General features: G+C 37.3%; 1 protein-coding gene across 11 annotated transcripts in view; it reads left to right on the forward strand.

Moving 5' to 3' along the window:
- NOL4 (nucleolar protein 4) overlaps positions 1-26,297 on the forward strand; it is a 244,283-nt gene that overhangs the window by 190,016 nt on the left and 27,970 nt on the right. For all 11 annotated transcript variants that reach the window (XM_081149207.1, XM_081149210.1, XM_081149209.1 and 8 more), the window contains one exon: positions 21,793-21,973. In XM_081149207.1, the coding sequence (XP_081005333.1) occupies positions 21,793-21,973 (181 nt within the window). The remainder of the gene's footprint in view (positions 1-21,792; positions 21,974-26,297) is intronic.

The raw sequence follows: 26,297 nt of genomic DNA on the forward strand, positions 1-26,297 counted from the left end.
TATGATTCCCATCAAATACAGCAGTTAAAGCTCTTTTCCAATGTGTTTCCTACTGGTTATTTCTTTATCTTTGCTACATAGCTGCTTTCAGGTGGGGAGACCTGAGGAGTTAGAGGAAGAAGGTAGCCTGTGATTCAGGCCTTCCGAAAACAGAGCCTAGAGACTCAGCAGCAGTGGGAGGTCATATATATATCTATATATATATATATCTATATATATATGTGTGTGTGTGTGTGTGTGTGTATGTATATATACGTATGTATGTACATGTATGTATATGTATATATACACATATACATACACACACACATACACATGCACATATACATACATACATATATATACACACATATATATATGTATATATATATGCATCTACACAAAGTTGGAGATTGCCGAGTCACAACTTTTCAAAAGAAGAGCCTCTTTGAAATGATAAACATTTTTACTATGGGACATATTAGACTCATTTTTAAAAATTAGAGCTACAAAGAGCCTTCCACACCACTAAATTCAATAAATTTATTTTATATAAGAAACAGGCCTAGAAAAGTTTGTTTTCAGTTTAGATTTTCCTCCCCCCCTTTCCTCCCTCCCTTCCTCCCTCCCTTCCTCCCCTCCTCCCTTCTTTCCCTCCCTTCCTTCCTTCCTTCTGTGATTTTTCCATATTTCACTAGAAACAGAATTTCTCTTTAAAAAGAAGAAAAAAGACCAACATAGTACAAAGAATTTAGCTCCCTTTTGATTTCAGGGTAATGTTCTGAGTAATGAAAATCAGAATGCTTCATAAATTTCAAATCATAATGCCATCATACATTCATAACATGCAAGAATTTGAATACTATTTGGGATGCAGAACTCAGAAGGTCACATTCATTCAATTGCATTTTTCAATCATTTATTATTGCCTATAAAGCAAGTTTGAGAAGTCCATTAAAGCTGTCAAACTTTATATGTCTCCGTATGTGTGAGGAAAATTTTCTTTCTAGGGAACTGCCCAGTTATCCATGTATTTTCTTTAATTCTTTATATAGGATCCTGAATTGAAGTAGGTTTTAACAACAAAGAATTCTTTCTGTATTTTTTTACATTAAATTAATTTCCTGAGCTACCATTTACTTGGTCATTTATATTCTAAGAACAAAATTTGTTGAAACCGTTTCAGATACCCCAATTCAGGTTGAAATTCCAATTTCTTTACCATTCAAAGTATCAGCTCAAGTATATTTGGGAAATAAATCAGGATATGTATGGGAAACATACATATATAATTATACTAATATACGTGTATTATCTGATACCTTAATGTTGACTTCACATACATTTTTTTCATTTAATCTTTTCCCCAAAACTCAGTGAGGTATATAACATTACTCTTATTATTTATGACTACAAACTACTCAAGAGGAAATGTAGTGCCTCACTGTAGCTCCTGTTTTCTTTCTGTATAAATGGCAATTTGGGGATTTAGAGGGATCTGGATGTAGAGCGGGATTCTTAATCCTCTAAGCACATCCTGACTCTTTCCACCATCTGTCTTTGCCCAGGTTTTGGGGGCTCCAGTTCTACTTCTGTGTCTATTTGCACAACTATCTTAAAATACACCTGCTTCAAGAAGCACCTCCTGGGTCAAATCTCAGCCCACAAAACCAAGTCCCTTTCCTAGTTCTCTATGTAGCAACACCCACCAGCGCAACATATTTTAGGACTTGATGGTAAATCCACCTAACGTCGTAATGGCCTCCAGGTGTCTTTTGGAATATGGGCTCTTCAATTTTTACATTACTCTGGAGAATTAAAACAGCTTTGCCCCCCAAAGATATCCTAGTTATATACTAGGATTAGGGTAACCACTCACTCAATAGCCATACGTGGCTTGATGTAGCGTGGCAAAAAGGTCAGTTTTAGGGAAGGAAAGAGCCTGCTAACACAATAGGAACGCTAATTGAGAATGGTAAGGTGTGGCCAAACAGAGCAGGAATCACCAAAATTAATCCTGCAACTTGCAATGTTGTCTGGCAGCCTAGTAAACACAGTTTTAGCAGCAAACAGGGAAAGTCACAAATACAAGGTGATAGGAACCGAGGGCGGAGGGTGGAGGCCGGCGAGGGACAACAAAGAATGTCTCAACATTTTGTTCTTTGGACGCTGCTGCTTTTCACCATGCGGTGTGAAAAAGGCGCCAGCTATTAGGTTCCTGACAAAGCAATTATAGCGAGACACAGATGCTGGGAGCTGACCTGACATTTGCCCCCGGATAGTTGTCATAGCAGCAGGCTGAATAGAACAGCTTGTTACAAGTGCTACCGCAGGCTGTGGGGGAAGTTCTGCCCTAAATGCAGCACATTTGAACACTAATATACAAGTCTGCACATTGTTCCTCGGTGGTGGCCGTCTTTCTCCTTTATTCGGTGCTTACCTGAGTTTTAAGTACTCATTTCCTAAGAAATCCATGTTTAAAGGCCATTGACCATAGGTAGATACTGTGTATCCAGGGCATTGCTCCGTGGGGAGAAGATATTTTAAAGTGTTACTAACAAGAGAAAGATTGAGATGCTGTAAACTGGGTGTAGTAGTTGTTTGTTTTTTGTTGTTTTTTTTAGGTATGTATGCTGTCTGCACTCAGCAAATAAATGAGTTGTCCTTATTTACTCTTTACCTCTTTATTTATATGCCTGTACCTACTGTGTCTTACACACAAAAGTAGCTCTTGGAAGTTACGTATATATATGTAAATATATTATGTCCATATAAACTAGAGAGTATTAATAGGTAAAAACAAAAAAAGCAAGCAAGCAAGCTTTGGAATCATGGCTGAGGAACTCATTTGTGTTTTTGAAATATTACTTTTGGTTTAGTAAGTAGGCTAAATTTTGCATTAATGGAGACACATCCTCCCCAAACTGAAGTCTTAATAGCAACATTAAATTATATATCATTATGCAATCATATTTTATAAACAGTTACAATTATTAATGCCTACACAATCTAAACATTCAGATAAACTGTTGATAACTGCATAATTTTTAGCAAAAGTGATTTCTATTCCAATGATAAGATGTATGATAATTTTGGATGATTTTACCTTGAAAACAAAGAAGATTAAAAATCCTAGTACAATGTATGATCAAGAGAGAACCTGTATCTTCTAAATCATGACCTTAAAGAATTTTTAAGTATTTTCTTACCTTATGGAATTATGGAAGAGGCATTAGGTAAGGATTATAAAATGAGGGTATTAGTACACCCACATCCATGAGGGTGTTTTTTCTCCCTCTTTGTTTCTCAGTCAGTGTGTATTTTTACCTTTAGGAGAACTTGAAAAATTGCATTTTTTTCCTTTTGAGTTGATGAAAACATAAATAATGCTTCCAACAAAGGGAAAAGAGAAATATAACCAGAGTAGTAATATTTTGTTTTTGCTTAAAGCTTGAGGAAAGTTAACGTAATATATTGACTCTATATGCAATTTCAAACCAGCATTTCATAAATTACAAAAAAATGTATATATAATAAACTATACATGATAAATTTAAGATTTAGAATTTTATTTGCTTTAGAGGAGTTTTCCAAAAAGCTTGGAAGCACAATTTGTGCAGACACAAGAATATGTAAAATTTAGTATATTATTATAATTAACTTATCTTTAAGAATGTTTAAAAACAAAAAAATAGCTTCACCTCAATGGCACAAAAATTAAGAGTATATCCAATCTAATCTAAATCCATTTATTGTATATAAACAGAGACACTCTTCTGCATAAATTTTCCAGGAAAATGTGAAGGAATTTTTGTCTGTTCCATCAGACCATTGAGATACAACTAACTAAAGGCCTCTGTATTGCAGTCTGCAGTGTGTAAGACTAAGTATGTACTAGATATGAAAGTACCTAATGATTACATGTTTAGAGATAAGGAAACCTGGTTAACTTTTTTTTCCCCTCAGTGATAACTTGAATTGGGAATTTTCAAGGCATTTCACTCATTAGGTAATCAGTGTAACAGGCAGACCAAAAGCTTAACTCCACTTTAAGTTTAGAAGTGACTCAGTAGAGAGTGAGCTGGCATTCAATGACTACTGAAAGAAACTGATGATGGACAGTGCCAAGAATTGGGAAATCTAACACACAAAAATCTCTTAAAGTGTTAGAAAGTGTAGTCAAAATGGTTTAAGCAAAAGGAATTTACAAGCTCAGGTAACTAAAAATTCTAACAGTAGGGCCAGCTTTATGTGTGGTTAATTGTCTTGTAGATAAATAGGATCTCTCTCATAAACCTCTTTACTCTGTTCCATCTTTGTTGTTTCTAGTCTCAGATAGGTTGTCCCTCATGGTAGCAATATGGCTGCAGCAGCTCCAGTTTTCCATCTTCACCATTGACTATGATTGGGTTACATAGTCATCCCTAAAGCAATTGCTGAGGCCAGAAACACAGAATATGCAGAGGTTGCATGCTCAATTTTGGATCCACGGGTATAGTCAGCTCTGCAAAGCACATGGAATAAGAGCGGGAGAGGAAAATCAGATGCAGTTACCAAGAGAGTAGGGGGAGCAGGTGAAAGCTGAGAGGCCCAAGAAAAACAATGTTCACCCTAGTGGCTGTATTAGTTTCCTTGAGCTGCCATCACAAAGTGCCACTAACTCATTGGCTTAAAACAACAGAAATTTATTCTCTCACAATTCTACAGGCTAGAAGTCCAAAATCAGGGCATTGGAAGGGCTGTGCTCCCTCCAAAGCCTCTAGGGGAAGATCCTTCCTTGCCTCTTCCAGATTCTGGTCGCCCCAGCATCCCTTGGCTTGTGGCAGCCATTCACTGCCTCCATCTTCATGTGGCCATCTTCCCTCCGTGTCTGTGTCTCCTCCTCTTATGAGGACACAGTCACATTGGATGAGAGCCCACCCTAACTCTGTATGGTTTCATCTTAACTAGATTACATCTGCAAAGACCCTATTTCCAAATAAGTTCACATTTGCAGCTCTCAGGGGTTAGGACTTCAACATGTTTTGGGGGGACACAATTTAACCCATAACAATCAACCTTCTACCCTCCTTGACAAATTCATGTCTTTCCCACTTTCAAAATATAGTCACACATCCCAACTTCATCAGAGTTCCAAAACCATTCCAGCACCAACTCTACATGTAAGAATCTCACCTAAATATAATCAACTTTAAAAGTCTCAAATATTATCTTCTAAATAAGCTAATACTGATATGGGTGAGACTCAGTATGGTCCATCTTGGGGCAAAATTCCTCTCCATCTGTGGGCCTGTGAAACCTAGAAAACCTATGCTTCCAAAATGCAATGATGGAACAGGCATATTAGTATACCCATTCCAAAAGAGAGAAGTGGTTTTTTTTTTTAAAAGGCTCACAGGTACCAAGCAAGTCCAAAACTTGAAAGGATAAATTCTATTAGATTTCAAGGCCTGAGAATCATTATCTATGGCCCCAACTCTGTCCTGCCAGCCCACCTGGGCCCTCTCAGCTCAAGGAAATCTGGTCAGCTGGCCTCCGTCTGCTCTGCCCTCTCTGGTCTCTGCATTTTCAGCTTTGCCCTGGGGGTCATTCTTCTTTCATTCCATCCCCTTTCTGTCTACCTTTCAGCTCAGGCTTGCATTTTTTTTTTAGCTGCTTTAAAATTCTCAAAGCCTTTGTCAGTCTTCTGTAGAGGTTGAGGTGATCTGTACTGTTTGAGGATTTTCCATACATTTTTCCTGGATAACCTTTCCTCTATCACTAACCTGAGATGGTTGGTTGGGCCCATTAAGCCACATACCTAATCACTTTAGCTAGCATGGGATTGTCCAGCCATACCCTGTTTTCAAAGCAAACTTTCTGGAAAATCTTCCAAGTCATCAAGTGCTTGTTCCTTTGTGTTAACAAATTCAACCCATAACTTACGCTTACTCTAATTTTTACTTTCCATTTTATGAAGAATATGTATATGGCTTTATGCCCATGAGTTACAGCTAATAAGAATTTACCAACAGAACTATTGAAGGCTTAGCATTTAAAGTGTATCTATAAATGCAAAATATATAACTACTGTCTACAATTTTTAAATGGGGGAAAAACCATAAATTATCTTTGAGTTTTAAAGACTTGAAGTAGGTTCAATATTTCTATTCATTTATTTAATTTTTTAATTACATGAGTTTTATCATCAGGAGACTGGTATAGACTCTCTCCTACATAGTATATGTAGTATAGCTAATGCTTACACAAAATGAAATTTTATATCAAAATATGAAGAAATTCAGATCATCTGAAATCAGTGATAAATGTGGAGAGTGAAAATACTGGAATTCAAAAAAAGGAGAATATTAGTCTTGTTGCCTATTGACATATGCTTTGCTCTTTCATGAATAAGATATTCCATCATGATGTTACTGTCAAAGAGACAGTACTTTATGTAAAGTACTTCCAAACCCTCCACACCACAAAATCTGTCCTTTAAAAGGGATCTTTTATTTCTTCCTAAATATTTTGTTTAGTTGTAATATTAAGTATAAGAGGGGAATATTATATAGATTTAAATTTTTTTCTGCTTGAGAGACAAAGCTCTTATAGAATCCAGTGATTATGCATACATACCCTGTGCATATCTCCTAATTGAGGCCCTCTGTAATTAGACTTCTAATAAGTGCTTTTTAATGATGAGTAGGAAACCGATTAATAATGAGCTGCTTCTTGAAAAGTACTGTCCATTCATTAGCTGTAAAGTGCTGACCAAGCTTTAAGTGTGTATATTCTGTTCTCAAATCAAACTAAAATTAACATGTTTGTGCATCTCTTTTGTTTCTTTGTTTGCCTTGTTGCTTTTCTCTGAATTTGAAAGCACTGTGGAAAATTTGACAGTGATCTATTAATTATCGAGAGGCATTCAGTAAGGCAGGATCTGAAAAGTTGTATGTATGTTAGCATGAAGGCAAACACATTAACAGCCCTAGTTCATGCTCATGCAAGACTGAGGGCTGCCTGGCTGCAAAGACCTTCCCTTAACCCATTTCTGAGCAACCCTCTCAGGAAGAGGAGAGGGCCTGTGTCTCTGTCTTTGTGATATGTCAGGGCCTCCTGTTCTTGCAACCTCAGATATGAAGTAAATGTAGTGAGTGCTTTTGTGTAAAGTCAGTCAAGAGCCCTGTTCATGAAGCCCAGATGAGCAACCCGGGGCTGGCTATAGCTGTGGCCACAGGGTCCAGTGTAAAGCTGAATCACACTCATTAGGTCTTTCGGGTATTTCCAGGAATAATTCAGTGTACCCTGCACGATAACACATGACTTGCTTCAGCAAGTCAGAAAAGCACTGCTCCAGTATTTCTGAAAGGAAAGAAAAATAAAAATGAACTGAATCATTCATTGCTCAGTGCACTAAACCCAGGTATACCAAAAGTATATAGTAGTTGTGACAAATGGGTAATAGGCTGCAGAAGTGATGTGTTTGGCCCGAACGTTGCTGTAAAATGTTTGCAGTTGAATGCTTTCCGATGGTGCGTGTGCTCCTGGAGTAACCACGTCCCCACAGCTTCCTGCTGCCCTATAGCTGGATGTCTTCACTCACACAGACCTCGCCTGGCCCCTAGAGGCAGCTGAGTTTGCCTCCTGAAGTGCACCAAGACACTAGCGCAGCCTTTTCTCACCTGAACATACTTGCCAACATTTTTGCTTTAAAAATTAAAGCTTTGCTAATCCCTTGAAAAAATAATTGGGATGAAAAATAAGATAGTCTTTAGATGTCTTACCCATTTCAGTTTATACAAATGCACAGATACTGTCTCCTCTACACATTTCTCTAGTAGAATAAAAAATTACATGAAAGGAACAGGAATAAGCAAGCTTCTTAAAAATTTGACTCCTCTTGTTTCTATATTTTAGCGTGGAAGAATATGTAGTTTTGCCTTGAGAGGGTACTTGCTATATTAGAAACAATACATATATTAGTAAGAATATGTGAAGAGTATATGAATGTATATCAGTCAGAATATATTAATATAAATCACACTCAAGCTGAATTATGAACTTTTTTCTTAACCAACCACTGAATTAAGGTTTAATTCCTGTTTAAAATCCTAACTTTTTGTATGATTTCAATGAGCTACTTTAAACCAGCAGCTTTGCTTGGTACAAAACATGAAAGGGGAAAAACTGAGCAAAAGTATTATTTTACCCTCTTGGTGTGTGTCTATCAGTATTCATATTGAACTGAGTTGCCTTTTATCCCCGGCAAGTTCAGAGGGAAGATAAGCCTCTGGGTCCCCAAATAGGACACATCATTTACGTTTGGTTGTAGCAAAGATATGTTTTGTTTGTAAATGGGGCCAGAGTCTCTAAGCTAGAATTATAAGACATTTATAAGGGGAAGAAAGTAATTAAATAATTAGTCATTTAAAATGAAGGATGCTGGGGTTAAGCATTCTGAAAGCCCTCAGATGGTGAAACACTTTTCTTCTTCTTTAAATATGTCTTTATTGATTTCAGAGAGAGGAAGAGAGAGGGGGAGAGAGAGAGAAACATCAGTGATGAGAGAGTCATTGACTGGCTGCCTCCAGTAGGCCCCCACTGGGGATCGAGCCCACAACCCAGGCACGTGCCCTGACCAGGAATCCAACCATGATCTCCTGGATCATAGGTTGATGTTCAACCATTGAGCCATGCCAGCCAGGCTGGTGAAACACTTTAAAGCAGTGGATGGAATGAGAGAGCCCAGAGAGGAAAAGGCAGCCTTTAGTAAGCAACCCCCAAAAGGCACACGTCTTAGAAATGCATCTTAGAATGAGGCACTCACTTTTAAATTAGTCTTCTATAGAATGTAAGATGATTTTGTTTTTTGTTTTTTGTTTTTTGGTGGTGATGGTGGTGTTAAATACTCTACCCATGTAACATTTTGCTCTATAGTACTCAAAAGCTTTGCAAAGATGAATATAACCCTATTTAGATGGATTCTGCAAGGCCGATAGAACTGTGCCCCTTTGTTAACCCAAATGCACCAGGACCAAAAAAAAAGAAAAAGGTGGAGCATTTTACTGCAACTGTGGGTGAGCCATGACCAGAAACAGTGATCTTACAGCTGCTCCCAGTTTACACACAGGACTGTACCCCTCATTCCCTTGGCGGAGGCCCACCCCCACCGAGAGCAGAGGAGGAAAGTGGTAGTTCATTTGCATAATTTAGGCTCCTGGAAATTAAAAGTATTAATCACCTTGCTAATTTTATATTGAAATGATGAAATGAAAAAAACTGCTTATCAGCAAATCCAGCTTCCTGCACAGTCCCTGGGTTAAAACAAACAGCAAATCCCATCAAAGGGAAGTTTTGAAGTGAAGACAATGACAAATTTATAGAGAAATGTCCTGTGTGTTTCAGTATTTTTTCACGTTCCTTAATTTTATTTTAAAGGCTGTTTTAGAATAAACACAGCCCTTAATAATTGAATTATGTTTGTACTTGAGGCTATAGTTTAGGGCGGTTAGCAAATTTTAAAAGATTAAAAAGCAGGTTTGAATTTTTACTTATAAACATCTGAAGATATACCTGAAAACAGATATATTTAGTACTATGTATGCCAAAAAAATCTTAATGCTTAGCATTATAGTATTTTTTTATTAAGGAAACAGATATGAAAACAGGGTAGCTTTTATTTGAAAATTTCTCAGCCACCTATAAAGGAGTTCTCAACAGTGTCCGACAGAGTAAGCCTGATAAAGATACTTTCCTGATGAACAAACAAATGAATATTACTGTTTTTATTCTCCAGCTAAAAACCTCTAGTTCCTTTAATTTCATTATAGCATTTTGAGATCTTCCAGCAACCCTGTTTCTCTTACGTGGAGCTTCAGTGTGTGAGGGCCCATGGTGTGGCAGCCAGGAAGGTTTGCTCGACTTGCTCAGCACAGCACATTGGAGGAGCCTGCAAACCCTGGAGTCAGAGGTCCTGGGTTTAGATCTCAGTGTGTTTGCAGGTCTGTGAACTTGGATAAATCACTTTGCAGCCCCTGTGCCTCCTTTTTTTTTTTCAATCTATAAATTGAGAGCTTAAGATCATCTAGTCTATTGGGATGTCGCGTGGATTAAGATAATAGTCCATTAGCACAACCCTTGGCATATAGTAAATAGGTAATATTTTAGACTTAAGTGTAAGGCTTTACCTTCAGCCCTGTTAAATTCATCTTATAAAATATCAGCCTGTAATGAAATTGTTCAAATCCTAGTTATACTGATTCTACCAAAATTGATCATGGAGTAGGGTAATATAATCCAGTATTTTAGGGACGATAATACCACTACTCTAAAAATACAGGTAATGCTCAAGGACATTAAGACATTAATGGGTTTACTTGTGTATATTTCTGAGAAGTGAGAGTGGAGAACTTCTAAAAACTACTGACTTCCTGAGTAACAAATGAGCTGCTTATTTCAGGTGGAAAAAAATTATAAACTTTATATCTGATATGTGAAGGAATATGCCAACAGTGATATTTCTCTTACTACATATCCTACACCCACAGTCCGCCTGGTAAAGTAAGTCAGAGCACTTGACATAACTAAGTTGAAGGAACAGAAGCAGTACTGTTAAGGAGAGGAACATTTTAAAAAGCACAGCATTTACTTATGTATACAAGCTTAACTTCCTCTTGTAGTCAGGCTTAAGCAATGTGTTTTAAACTCATCTCTAGACTTTTCATTTTTAGATTATTTTGCATTGTCTGATGCATGTTCCCTTTAAAATTCAATTTCACATTAATGTAAAAGCATTATCACTTAGTGATCCAGGCATCGCCATTTTGATGGCTTTTCTAATTACCTTAATTTGACTATTTCCTAATTAATACACTTGAAAAATCAGAATGGGTGGGTAATTTTTACGCCCAGTTTAAATTAAATTAGAATAATCTGTGAGCTTTTATTCTAACGTAGGAATTAAGATCTCAGTTACATGGCTCCTTCAGATACACAGGTCAGCTGGAATTCTGTTCACTGTCAGATTGAACATAATGTTCATCAGAAGTAGCTGTGAAGGATCCATTCTGTGGAGTGACAGCAGGAAGGGACCCTTCTTCATTCTGCTCCTTGAACCGCGCCGGGACACCTGTTTCTAATTTTGAAGCCGTTTGATTACCTCCCAACATCAGTGTTGAAATAGCATCATTAGTGGAGTATCTCTACTTGCTCAAAAAGAAATGAGAAAAGATGATAATAGCCATGACCATTCTTTTTAAAAAACTTTAATTGTATTTTTCAAGTATCTGTTAGCCAGTTCAGCCTGATTGTCCTAAGTCCACAGTGAAAACTCGCAGGGCCACACTTAGAAGTGTCATCGGAGAAATGGACGGATAGAGTTTCTGCACTGCTAGCGGGAGTGGGGCTCTTCGGGCGCCTCTGGGATGAGCATTTGCGGAGGCCCCCCCGGGAGGATGGGACATGGTAGGAAGCTTTGTTTTCATGGAGTTACGTCCCTGGGGTTGTCAAGCCCCATTTCCCTTAAGCCAGCCCTGGAAGAGGTGCCGCTGGGGATTCAGCGGAGCGAGAAGCAAAGCCAGCGTCCAGAGTTTCGGTTCCCTGGTGGAGCCGGGCCCCGCGCAGCATCAGGCGAGCTGCCCGTGGGTCTGTCGTGTGGCGTCCGCGTGGCCGTGGCCGTGGGCCTGTGGGTGAGTGCAGGGAGCCGGGCCAGCGTGCCCCTGCAGCAGGAGTCCCAGGACAACCAAGAGAGCGCGACAGAGGCCTCCTTTGTCCAGGAGCCGTGTATCTCTTTGCTTCCTGAGCTTGCAGTGGCCGCCCCTGCTCTGTTCCCAGGCGTGACTGCCAAGCAAGGACCTTCCCCGCCGCCCCCAGCTTTTAGTGAGCACGCGTCTAAATGGCAGCTTTCTGGCAAAGCTGCTCAAGTGGCATGCCTGCACAAGTTGGCCTTCCCTTTGCTCCTTTCCTTAGTAATACCCAGGTTATTACAGTGGTATTAGATTTGGGGTAACTGACATCTGGGATAAATAAATAATATCTGAGGGGTCACTTTTAAAGAACTCGGCCTCGGTTTTGTTGACTTATGCTTATATAGCTATTTGTGACAATTTTAACACAAATCATAGCCTAACCTTGTGCTTTGGGAAAACATATCTATGGAAATTAAAACAAAGTCAGTTTGTTTCTCTTAATTTATCTTTTAAAGCGGCATGCCTTATTTTTATTTGATTTGAATAAAAATGGAACAGTCAAAACAGGGTTAATACCTGTGAGTTTATTTAAACATTAATCAATAATATACACATACTATGTGGACAACAGAAATTAAATGTGTAGCTTTATTATCAGACTAGTCATTAACTACCAGAAACTAATTAAATCCCTTTATAAAGCCCCTGTATGTATCACAGATTTGATTACATTGTAGATAAAATAATATACCTGGCGCCGCCCAGCATCATACTCTAGATGACCACTATGTAGGTGTTAGCCTTAAAACGCTGACATCACTGTGTTAATAGAATCTTTATGTAATAGCTAATGGTTAACCGTTCTAAAAAAAAAAAATCTTATCAAGCTCCACTGTGCTTCTCAAAGTCGACGTTAAAAACATTCTGAATTTTTATTATAACTAATATTCTGATTATATTACAGCTATAATGTTTTATAGGCAAAGATTCTGACATAACTATCATGTTTGGAGGGAATTTACTGGTTGTTAGAGTATAATTGTGTTGTCAGTCTTCAGACTTCCCATCTTCAGTAGGATATTTGGTTCAAGGTCTTCTGATCTATAGCAATCTGAGAACTAAAGAGCTAATGTATATACAATTAAATTCTTTGTTCCATCGTAGGTTATCTTTTTCTCTGTTTGCTTTTCTTGCATATTTTCATAAAGATAATTGTATACCAGAGAAGAGATAACAAGAATTTCAGAGAGGTCCTACTTCTTTTGTTTGAGGGTGTCTAGGGGATAGATTAGAGATTTGGGGGGAAAAAATATTTTGTTAATTTGAAATTTAGGTTAGTAAGAATGTGAAAAAAGGAAAATACCACCTTTTTTTCCCTTCCTTTGATGAAAAGCCATTTCTAACCCTGCTTTATCCAGATAATAATTTTTCATTTCACACAAAAAGTAAAAAAAAAAAAAAAAAAAAAGATTTAAAAACTTTTAAGAAAAATGTAACTTGTTATTTAATTAATATTACATAAATGTGTTGAAATTCTGGAAATAAGATTAAAAATTAAATGGCAAATTATCATTGTAGGATATACATACAGTCATTACGGGAAACCTGCTGTATAGCATATTGGTGCACATGCAGGGCAGTGCAGGTGGCCGAGAATATTACAGTGGCGGGCTTTTATTTCAGCCTCAGTTATGATCAGAGGGCAGTGCGCAAGGCTGTCTCAGATTCCGAAAGGCTTCAATGTGGGGAACTTTGGGCTTTACTCTCCAGGGGAAAAATAAAGAAAAAGAAACCTCTTAAGATTTTTAAAGAGAAATAAGCACGATAAGTGATTTTAGAAGATCCACTTGAGAGGATGTGGACGGTAGGAGGGAGTAAAGCCTGTCAGGAGGTTTCCACAGCAGCCCAGAGAGGAGGGAGCCCCGAGCCATGTGCCAGCCAGGAGAGGGCCCCCGCTGCCGGCCAGCCAGGAGAGGGCCCCCGCTGCCGGCCAGCCAGGAGAGGGCCCCCGCTGCCGGCCAGCCAGGAGAGGGCCCCCGCTGCCGGCCAGCCAGGAGAGGGCCCCCGCTGCCGGCCAGCCAGGAGAGGGCCCCCGCTGCCGGCCAGCCAGGTGGTTTCCAAGGAGCTGGAGGGCTCGGGGGTCATTTGATTGACGGGAGCCAGTAAAAACAAAACAACATCTTGGCATGATGTGTTAACTAGAGCAAGAAACATTGGTGATAGAACAGGTGCTTTATTTTTTAATTAGAAATTTTTGTGATGGAGGTATCTGGAAGAAAGAAAATCAATTTAATTTCAAAATGTTAAATCTGACATAACTGAATAATAGGAAATTCAGGCATGAGCCTCAGAGGGAAGGCTGAGAGGCAAAGGAAGAATTTGAGAGTAACAGTTACATTGTTAATATCTGAAACCACACCTGCCATAGAATCACCAGACAGAGCACACTGCCACTTTCTTACCAAAAGAGAGAATATTGTATTAACGGGGATTTAAAAAATAACTTGAGAAAGTTTGTTTTAAATCGGTACAAACCAACGGCAAATAAAGGGATGGTTTCAAAGGTATTTGAGTTTTTCTAAATGTAGATTTTTTTTAAATGAAAAATAAAAACTCAAACAAAAATTTATGATTAGAATAGCATAGGTCTTATTCTTAAAATACAGGGCAGGGCAAACATAGGTTTACAGTTGTGAGTATGGGAAACACATTGTTTATTCTTATTATTATAAATTATTGTATTTTCCATATGAACATCTGTAAACCTATTTTCACCCTGTATATTAAAGTTTAATGTTAAAGATACCAATTTAGTATTGCTTTATTAAAACTGAAGTATTGTATTAAAACTGAAAGAATTTATTGGGGTGACACTGGTTAAGAAAATTATACAGGTTTCAGGCACACAATTCCAAAATACATCATCTATACACTGTATTGTGTGTTCACCCCAAGTCAAGTCTCCATCCATCACCATTTAGCCCCCCTTACCCTCTCCTACCTCCCCCAACCCCTCCCCCCAGCAATCACCACACTGTTGTTCGTGTCCATGACATTTTCCTATTTCTTCTTTTTTTCTCAATCTCTCCAAACCACAATTAACAATAAATTGAAGGTTAATGAAAATGAAAAAAGGAAGCATGCACATTTATTGTGAATATTCTCAGATCATATTCTAGTAATTTAAGACCTAAGATAAGTAAGCTTCTGAGAAATTCTCTGGTTATCATCAGAATTTTAGTGTCTCTAAGTTTCCACAGTGATGATCAGTTTTAAGGAGGGATGTCTGACGTCAGTATTAAAAGCACAGTGTTTTTGTTCCCAAATAAATGAGTAAAACAAAGATTTTTCTGAGGTGAAAAATACTATGATGTGCATATAAAATTAATTTCCAAAAGTTTTATATCTGTAATCAGATTTTAGAACCCCAAAGGAACATTACTTTTTTGTTGTTTTTTTAACTCTCACCTGAGGATATTTTTCCATTGCTCTTCAGAGAGAGTAGGAGAGAAGGAGGGAGGCAGAGAGAGAGAGAGAGAGACATCGATGTGAGAGACACACACCCATTGGCTGCCTCCCACACACCCCGACCTGGGCTGAGGATTGAGCCTGTAACAGGTACTTGTGCCCTTGGCCGGAACATTACCTTTAAATTTTCATTTTGGTTATATCAACAAAGGAACTCAAAATTGAGTGTTAGAGACCTATAGAAAAAGACACTTATTTTTTAATTTTTTTTTTTTTTTGGTCAATAACTAAATGGCAAAGTGTTACATATTTTAAAGTTGCAATTTAAAGATGCTAAGTTTCTACTTCTAGTTTTTAATAAAACTTTATGGCCATCGGGAAGAATTTAGGTAGATAACTTTGCAGTGTTCTTGGTTACTTCTTGCCAGCCACGTATTCATGCATATTTGGGTTGGGAACCCTATTTATTTTTGTATTTTTCTTTAAGGCAACAGTTCTCTAAGCTTTATTGTTTATAAAAGCATTTGAGTATGTATGTGTGTAAATATTACTACAAGGAGAGTTGGTCAACAGAATAACCTGTTCTTTGAAGACTTTGATAAAACTCTGGATCATAGCTATGCTGCTGTGATTTTGTGTTCTCGAGTCAGAAACAAACTCAATCTAGCTTCTCTGTTATTTCAAATCTTATCATAGTCAAAAAATGCTTTCTATATTATCTGTCTTAGTGGGCTTGAGAGCATCTTTGCAAAGACCCATCGTGTGTTGGCATTTCAATCATTTGTATAGCCAACAAGTGGAGGAGACTGTATGGAATATTCCTGACTATGTGAAAGAAACTATTTCCTGAGGGTTATTATATATCTGTGTGTGTGTGTGTGTGTGTGTGTGTGTGTGTGTGTGTTGATGGCATCATAAGTTACTTCTCATTATCCCAGGTAATAAGCACATTTACTTTGAGTGCAGGCAATTTTTTTCCTAGCAGTAAAGCAGCCTAAATGGGATCTCTGGTTCTCTCAGATCTTTTATGAATTTCCCTGGAAACGCTTAGCAATGTAGTACTTAGTTCTGGAACAATTACTATCAATGGAAGAAGAGAAGCTTTTAAAAGGTAGAGATGTTCTCCAGCAGTTTATATGTGAAATATATTGCACCCTCTCACCCCATCTATACTAATAGAACAAAGGAGAAATTCAGAGCACTAACAAGTAAAAATGCTTCTATTATATAGATGACAAAGAACATGTAAAAGCAGGGGAAATCCGGTAACAATCTTATAGAAAGTTCAGCAAACTGATGCCAGAATTGTCCATGTGTTTACCATTTTGCATTGATAGCTTATTTGAGGCCTATGCATGTTTCTTTACCTTAAAAAAGTGGGTCACTAGTGCCCTGATCACCTCAATGATGAACTAAAAATGTAATTTGATATTGATGTAACAATGCCTTGCAAACTCCAATTGCTATAACAATGTAAGGTAAAAGGCAAACAGGAGAAAGGTATCTGGATTATTGAATCTAGCAGTAAGTTTTATTGTTTTGATTATCTTTATAGACAGGAAAGTTAATGAAAATATATAGCATATGTAATAGATGGTAGAGGATGGTAGAGGCCTTGAGAGATACAGTAAAAGCAATCTAACATTTTCCATGCCAATTATTTTTGGAGACCTACTTTCAGAAAGTTGGGTGGAATCAAGCAAATCTCATTTTTAAACAAACAAAGAAAAACATGTACATCTAAGGTACTTGAGTAAAGGATTCCTCAGGCAGCTGCAGTGAGTTAGGAATACCTGTGTGACCCAAGTAGCAGATCAGGTTCAGGAAACTTGTTCTTCTCTGTCCAGTTTCTGTGGAGAGAGCACAAAGGAATACAGACCAGTCTTCTCAAATTGTGTGTTAATGGGCGGGTCATGCGTAGACAATGTTTACTCTTCCAAACCATTCCCATTCTTGCCCACACCTATAAGTAATCACCCATCCTATTATAAGCCCATTTAAAAATATGAAATACATAATAATATACATTGAGGATATATTTAATTTTTTTAATTAAGGTAAATTGGTTTATAGAGCTATATGAGCTCCATGCATGTGACATTATAAGTCAACAGCTGCATGTACTACATCACGCTCACCACCGAAAGTCTAGCTTCCATCTGTCACCATACAATTGAGCACCTTTACTAGTTTTGCCCTCCCTCCACTCCCGACCCCTCTGGTAACCACAAATCTGTTGTGTGCCCCTATAAGTCTGTTTTTGTTTTGTCTTTTCTTTTTGACTTTATATTGCACATATGAGTGAGTGAAGTCATAGCTATTTGTCTTTTTCCATCTGTCTTATTTCGCTTAGCATAATACCCTCTTGATCCAAGAAATGAAAACAACCTGTGTCCATCAATGGATGAATGATAAAGATGTGGTGTGTATGTGTGTGTGTATGTGTGTACACATACATACCACATCTTCTTTATCATTCATCCATTGATGGACATAAATGTGTACACACGGATACACACACACACTGGAATACTACCCAGCCATAAAAAATGTGAAATCCTACTATTTGCAACAACATGGATGGACCTTGAAGGATGTATTTGCTGATAAGACCGGAACCTAATTATAGAGGTCACCATAAGTGTGTATTTAATCTATTGTATTTTTTAATCAATGAAATCTGAATCAAAATAATCTGTATTATCTTGTGCACTGCTGGTGGTCATTCAGTCATTGATGCATCTTATTTTTATGGAATTTTTAGAAGAAAATTTGAAATATGTTTCATAAAAGCTGGAATAGGAATTTTTCTGTTTGATGAGTAAAATTGCATTGCTTAGACAGGCAGTACTGTAACATGTTAATATTATCCTCTTGAAAATAATTTGCGTAGCAACCCAGGGGCAAGCTGTCATTTTGAGACTTTGGGAACTAATGATTACTAAAAGTTGCTTATCAAGATAAATTGTGACTCCAGGAAATACTTATTTTTTATGTCATTAAAATCTACGCATCTTTGAAACCAATATTAGTGATCATTCAAGAGAAAAGCATCAATTAACTTTACGCTTTTGCTCAAAAGACAATGCAGACTAGATTTTATTGGCATATATTGGACTGCCAGGAACCTTAACAAAGCAAATCTTTGTTTAAATACAAATGACTCAACAAGGCCTGTTTTGATTATTAATGGAATCAATTATATGCCTGCTCAGTGCAGTTGCTGTGGTTTGGAATAACAGTTAATAATGAAAGATTGAGGTAGATTTTAAGTATAGTATGTTTGTGTTTAACAATACAAATTAATTCTATTATACAAAAAAATCAATAAGAAAATATTGTGGAGATAATGCCTTCCCACTTTTTTCTCATCATTAAGAAGTTCCTCTCTTTTGAGTGTATTTTATTGTCATTATCTTATCACAGAAAATTAGACTGGCATGTTTCAGAAGAGCCACCAATTTCCCCAAACTAGAAACTCAAATTCTATCATGCTGCCCAAGTTGTTTTCAATCCAGAAACTGAGAAGTTACACCAGTGGTGGAATTGTTTGAGGACAGCCCCTTCCAAGGGCCTCAGAATTGCTTTGAAGTAGAGCATATTCTTCTTTCTTTGCATGTCAATGACTACATGTCTTTACAGAAAGAATACTTCAGAGCCCGGTGGTTTTCATGATTCTTTATAGTCATTTTATGAGCTAGAGCCCCACAGAGCCTCTGGTGTGGGTAATGAGGAAGGATGCAGTGTGAAAGCACCTGTATGCCCTCGCCCCATAACCTCAGGAAGACTCTGAGATATTTCCTCCAGAAGCCTTACAGTTTCATGGAGAATAGTTTAAAATCTACTTTATAGAAAATAGAAGTTGTATGCATGAAATAATTCATGTAGACATCAGATTCATCTATCAATCTTTTGATAAGCTTGTTTAATAAACTTAAAGTGAATAATTATATGTCTGTATTTTAATATGGGGGAATATATATTAAATATTAATATATATGATATATATTATAGTATGGGTAAATATGTTATAAATATTATAGATACAGTATATGATAATCTCTGTTCCCAGACAAGGAGGAGATTTGTACTCATAGATGTGAGGCCATTGTATTGCACCTTCATAAAAGACTTTTGGATGCTGCATGAGGTGTAGCCAGCATTGGCTGGATCACTTTCCATTCACCCCGTCATTGTAACATGCCATTTAAAAGACAGTTGGTTGCAGATTCTAAGATTCTAATAGTTGCTATATCATGGATATTGCTTTGTAATGGATTCTTGTTCATAGTAGCACTGAAATTAATATTATTTACCCCACATCTACCTTACTATGGCACATACTTCCAGCAACAAAAGGTTCCTGGAAATATCATTTTTAATATCTTAGGTTATTTAAATTTCTTTACTATTTGTAATATAAAATTTTATCATAGTACCAAGAAAACCCACATATACTGTTATGTCTTTAGAAAAAGTCCTTATTAGCAGTGCCCAGTATTTCCTTTTATAGAGAACCACAGTAGAAAACTCACTGACTTTGGGTACTTTCTATTAGCAAAGAGGAGCTTTCAGAATGTAAAAAAATAAATTAAAAAATCTAGAACTTGGCGGACTTCCCAGTCAGTGATACCACCAACATTTGATTTCATCTGGGTCCCTTCTTTAGTGCAGTTTCTCCCAAGAAAAGTGATATTCTAAAGTAATTTACCCTCCCAGTGATTTCTAAGTTTTAAATGGCAAAGGGAATTAAAATCAGGTCTCTTAGTTCATACTCCATTTTAGGTCAGTTCATGTTTAATTTTATGAGGCAATGCTGGGAAAATACATTTTCTGTTTTCAGCTCAATCTACATTGAGTAATTTTGCTGTTGACTGTATAACCTTGCCTACCCACACATAAAGAGATGGAAGGTTCGTAGGCCACGTGCCCGAGGCCTGTAGCTGAGCGTGATGGTCAGAGCTGAACACACCAGGTAGAGCCGAAAAGGTCAGAACAAGAGCAAAACCATAGCGGCGTGGTTCTGACAGCCACGGAGATGCTTTCACTGCAGGAAAGATTAGGGTATTAATTTTTTTTCTTTTTCAATCCTCACCAGAGGACATGCTGAGAGAGAGAGCAGAGCGAGAAAGATCAATGTGAGAGAGAAACATCAATAGGTTGCCTTCCATACACACCCCAACTGGGGCTCAAACCTGCAACCGAGACATTGCCACGACCAGGAATCGAACCAGCAAACTTCCAGTGCACAGGATGCCCGTCACTCAACCGAGCCACTCCGGCTAGGCTAGAATATTTCTTAATATAACAATACTGCTGGGTCCATAGAGCAAACGTATTTCATGTTTCCTCTTTTTCTAGCTGTTGGTACCATAGCTAGAAAAAATGTATTTGAAAGTCACTTGTTTCCCTAAACATGCACTCAAAATTTAAGAGCTGAAAAATACTTCTGGTTGACAAAAACACTCCTAAGAATTCGTGAGAAATCTGTTTATAATTCCTTCTCATTAAAAATAGGAAAGAAGAAAAGATGAAGAATGCAGTTGGCAACTGAAGTCATACATGTTGAATAAATTTTAGACTTTATAAACTGACAGCTGAAATCATTCAATTTGTTTTACTATTGAAAATATATGCAATTTTATGCAAACTTCAGTGTCCTTACAACTTGACATTGGTTAGAAGCTTTGAAGCACAGTTTGTAGACCCTAGTGAGTGGGTTTAAGTTTTTGTCAGGCTATTGTGATGTGTGTAACGGGCCTAGTCAGCAAAGAATAAGTTTTGCTATAATCATAAAATAGAGAGAGGCAGGCAGGAATGGAGGGAAGAAGGGGAGAGATAGAAACTGGGAGAGGGACAAATTAGGGGAAAGAGTGAGCACATGAGCAAGAGCTGGCTGCAAAAAAAAAGATTTCAAGAAAGGCAACTTTTGCAAATATTTTCTTGCAAATTATAATTTATCTTCATGTAATATTTTAAGCCTAGCTATTTATTTTGAAAATTTTTTAACATAACATTCACCCAACAATTTCCAAGTGTACAGTGCAATATTGTCAACCACGGGCAAGTTGTTGTCTAACAGACTCCCCAGAACTACCCCCATCTTGCATGACTGAAACTCTATACCCAGCGAGCAACTCCCCACCTCCCCAACCCCGTCTCCTTGCAACTACCTTTCTACTTTCCGTTTCTATGAGTTTGACTACTTGGGATACCTCACACAAGTGGAATTATGCAATGTTCTTTTTTTGTGTGATTGTCTTATTTCACTTTGCATTATGTCCTCAAGGTTCATCCATGTTGTAGAATATGGCAAGGTTTCCCTCTTTCCTTAAGGTTGGATAATATCCCGTCGTATTTACATGCCATATTTTTATTCATCTGTCAATGGACATTTAACTTGCTTCCACCTCTTGGCTATTGTGAACAACTCTTCATATAACTTTAAATTCAGTTGGAAAATGTAAATTGTTCCATCTCCAATGTGTCTCATATTGTTGCTTTGCTTTTTTTAGTTTTTAGCAAAGTCACTGAAAATGTGCATATGTGCTGACTTAATATTGACCAGTGTGTATTTTTTCTTGTTCAGTGAAGACATGTAGCTAATGATAAGATAGCCCCGTTTAAGGTGAGACAGCACAAGGGGCTGACAAATAACGGAATGTTGTCGTTGCAGGACAAGCCCGCTCCAGCTGACAAACAGTGTAAGCCAGAGGCGGCGCAGGCCACTTACTCAGCCGCGGCGGTTTCAGGCTCACCGGAGGTGTTGTACATCAACGGCAACGGGACCTACAGCTACCACAGTTACAGAGGGCTCGGAGGGGGCCTGCTGAACCTGAATGATGCTTCCAGCAGTGGTGAGTCTGTATCATATAGTGTGTGTTTTGTGTGTCCATTTGGGGGCAGTCAGTTCTCTAAACCCGAGAGAAGAAAATGAATATACTGTCATAAGCAACAGGCAGCGCCAGTCTGCTAGGAACAAGACTGTTCGCTGCATAATATCCACCTCCCTGCAAGGACATCTCTCTGTTCTGTTGCCATTTCTAGAAGCAGCAGCGCTCTGATGCAGCTGAATGACTGCTGTTTCATACTAAAAAAATTCTCAGCTAGAGAAATAGCCCTTTTGTTTAAACCAAGTAGTTTAGTTATCCATTCTTCCCCCAAAGCTGTAATGTACCACTCTTCAAGAAAAGGACACATTTTCTTAATGTTTGAAGTTTTTACTTTGGAAAATTTGAGGCCCAGGGACTTTACTGACTTGATGAAATGTATAAACACTGCCCTTGTGCCTAAGAACACCCACACTGAAGCCACACAGAGGAACAACCCATGGCTCTCCCGCCAATAGCTTGTCAATGACTATGGCAAACCAGCGAGCAATGTGAATGGTGTACGGAGCTAGCTCACACTGGCTCGTGCTTGGTAAATTTTTAGGAATTTGTGCTTATATGCCAGAATGAATTCCGAAAGTGTAATACAAAGCCACACATATATTAGGAATAAAATACATGGGTGAATTTCTTATAACTGGGTTTTAGGAAAAGCTTTCCTAAACTATACTTAAAATCCAGGAAAAATGAGTTTCATTACACACACACACACAAAACTTTTGTATGACAAAACACATCCTAAGCAAAGCAAAAAAATAAATAAAATGTAAAAATTATTAGCTACTACACAGGATTAACAGGCCAAGACCTGAGAGTCTTCTAAAATAATGAAATACCCAAAATAATACATTAAAAAATAAGGCTAGAAATGTGAATGCACAATTCCCAGAGAGAGCAATGTAAATGTCCCTTACATACAGTTAATGTCACTCAAACCCACTGGTGCCTCGTAAGAGAAATGCAGCTTCTGTCAGATGAGCAAAAATCCAAATGTTTGCACAATATCCTTTTGAAAGGCTGTAGAAGATATGAGTACTCATGTATTGCTTGTAGAAATACAGAAAGTCAGAGTGGAATTTGATAATATCTAGCAAAATTACATATGCATTTACCATTTGACCAAGCAGTCTCTTTAGGAATCTCCTGTTAGGAATTTATCTCAAAGACACACTGGCAAAAATACAAAAAGACATGTACAAGGCCATTCATTGCAGTGTTTTTTATAAATGCAAAAAAAAAGGGATTACCAATTAAAATGTCCAGCAATAGATGGCTACTTGATTCAGTTATAGTGCATACAAACAGGAGAGTGACAAGCAGCTATAAAAAGTAATGAAAAATATCTTTATATAGTCCAGGTGATGAAAATGCATATTTAAAGTACTTATAATATGCTAATATTCATTAAGGATTTATATAATTTCTTTCAAAGGTTGACATAGATGCAGGGATGGGAGAGAATGATGTGGAGAAAGGAATACAAGCCAGAATCCTCTGCTTAGATAGCACTTGGGTTTTTTTATACTTTGTTTTGTAAATTTAACTTTGGAACAATTTACATAATTAGGAAAGAAGTTGATTTTAAGAATCCCTAATATTGAAAGAAAAACAATGCAATTGAACTTCATGTGTTTAATGAGTGGTTGGCCATAGCCCCAGAGAGAGGAAGGACTTTCTCCAAATGATCTCAAAAATCATACTCCAGAGCCTGTGAGCATATGATAAAACCATAAATTATTTTCAGTAATCATATTATTATGTTGGGACTGTTGTCTGTGTATTGTAGTTTAAAGCAAATTTATAATTATGTTGATATCAGTGAAAGTTGGGATTTTCAGCGGGGGCCAAATAGATACAGGTGTAAAATCATTGAATTTAAGCAAAAACTCCAGAGTCTTGTATTTGTATTGGTAGTCTCAGTGAGAACTGATATTTCTTCTTCTTCCACTGAAAATGCCTGAAAACAAAGTAATTTTAATTCTATAAGTTGAATTAGGCTTAGTGGACTTTTAATATATTTGAGAGGAAACTGCATTATAGTGTCAATACCTTTACAATATTGGAAATCTGCTCTATGTGTGTGCCAGAGCGATTCTGCTGGAAGGCTGGGGCTCTTAGGTTTGCCTTAAAATGAAAGGTCCTCTAAGGACAGGGTCTCTGAGCTTTAGTCTCTATCAGGTGCCTTCCAGCTTAAAAAAAAAAGCGGAGCGTCAAGTGGAAGGGAAAAAAACGAAGGAGCTTATTTTGGAAAGAAATTTAGTTTCAAGTGTATATTCAGTTTTTCAAAAGCTAGTGAGCCTTCTCAGCTCCTTTCAAGCCTTATTTTTATTTGGACGGCACATCAGCAGGGAAGAGCAAATCTAAGCTCAGAAAAGGAAAACATAAGCAGAAGCTAAGCATTCTTTTAGCCTAATAAAGCTGGAAACTCTAATATTTTTTAAAAATATTTTACATAAGAAGTAAGAACTAGTATAGTTCAGAACGTAACCACCAAATCAAGAAAAGGGAGGGGTGGTAGTAGATAGAATGTATTCACAAAAGATTTTATTGACACAAAAATTTTTGTCACCTAGATTTAAAAAAATTATTCGTCTATTAATTTCTTTAGCATAAACTAATAACTACTACTTATTCAGTCCTTCAGTGTAATCTCTTTTTAATCTCTACACAGTCTTAGGAGCTATGTCATGCAATTTGGAGGAAATTTTTATAAAATTAAAGTTACCCCCACTTTAAAAAATAATGCCTAGGCAATAGTTCTTTTTTCTAAGATGACTGAAACCTATATTATGAGGCTCAGAGAGGTTGAGTGACTTGCCCAAAGCCCCTCCTTTTTATTAAGGATCCAGGATTTGAACACAGGCAATGACATCAGAGTCCACACTGTGAACTACTGAGCTAATAATCTGATAATGGATGCAGGTACTGAAGTAAGTGATCATCCCTGGTAAGCACTAACATACTGTCTCCCAAAATTCTCCTAGCCTGAACATTTCATATAAATGAATGGATCACACAATATGTTAGCTTTTATGTCTGGCTTCTTTCACTTAGCATGGTATTTTCAAGGCTCATCTATGTAATAGCATGTATCAATACTTCATTCTTTTTTGTTGCCAAATGTTCTATTTTTTACAAGTGTGTGCATGTGTCATATATGTATATACATATATAATACATACACATATATACACACACACACATATGCAATGTTTTGTGTATATACTTAGAAGTGGAATTGTTGGTTCATACATGTGGTAACTCTGAGTTTAACATTTTGAGGAAAAGCAGACTGATCATATGTCTTAAGTTTATTTCACTCTTGAAATTTCTCTCAACTCTGTCTCATAGTATTTATAGTACAAGCTTTACACTTTTTAAAATTAATTTTATTGCTAAATATTTTCCTTTGTGATGCTATTGCAGGTGGAATGCTTTCCTAAAAACATTATTTTACATCTTTTTTTTTTTTTTTTTTTTTGAAGAGTTTTTGAGGTATTGACACTCATACTTTAAAAGTTTCATTGAATTCAGGAGTGACTATATCTGTGCCTGGGCTTTTCTGGGAGATCTCTTGATTACTCACTCAACCTCTTTACTTGTTATAAAATTTACTTATTTTGTCTGTTTCGTCTTAACTTGGGTGGTTTGTGTTTCCAGGAATATGTCCACTTCAACTGAATTATCTAATTTACTGACACAGTTGTTCATAGTATTCCTTTGTAGTCCTTTTTATTTTTGGAAGGTCAGTAGTGATGCCCCTCTGCGATTTCTAAATCTAGTCATTTAGTGTTTTCCCTTTGCTTCTTGGTGATATACTAGCCAACGTTTTGTCAGATGTCTCCATCTTTTCAAAAAGCAGCTTCTGATTTCAGTGATTTCCTCTGCTGTTTCCCGTTCTCTCTCATTGATTCCTAGCCCCATATTTATTCTTTCCTTCCTGTTGCTCACATTAAGTTTAGCTTGCTCTTATCTCCTAGTGTTTTAAGATGAAAAGTTGTTTGTTTGTAGTCTTCTCTTCTCTTCACATATAGGCATTTACAGCCATAAACTCCCTTTTAAGCTCTGCTGTGTCTGCATCCCATAAGTTTGAGTATGTTGTGGTTTTGTTTTCATTCCACGTATTTTCTAATTTCCTCTGTCGCTTCTTTGACCCAATGGTTATTTAGAAGAACGGTGTTTAATTGCCACATACTTGTGAACTCTCCAAATTTCTTTCCGTTAATGATTTCTAGTTTTATTCCATTGTGGCCAGACAACATACTTTATACAATTTCAATCCTTTCAGGTT

The sequence above is a fragment of the Miniopterus schreibersii genome (genome assembly GCF_964146895.1).
Source record: "Miniopterus schreibersii genome assembly, chromosome: 10".
Lineage (NCBI taxonomy): Eukaryota > Metazoa > Chordata > Mammalia > Chiroptera > Miniopteridae > Miniopterus > Miniopterus schreibersii.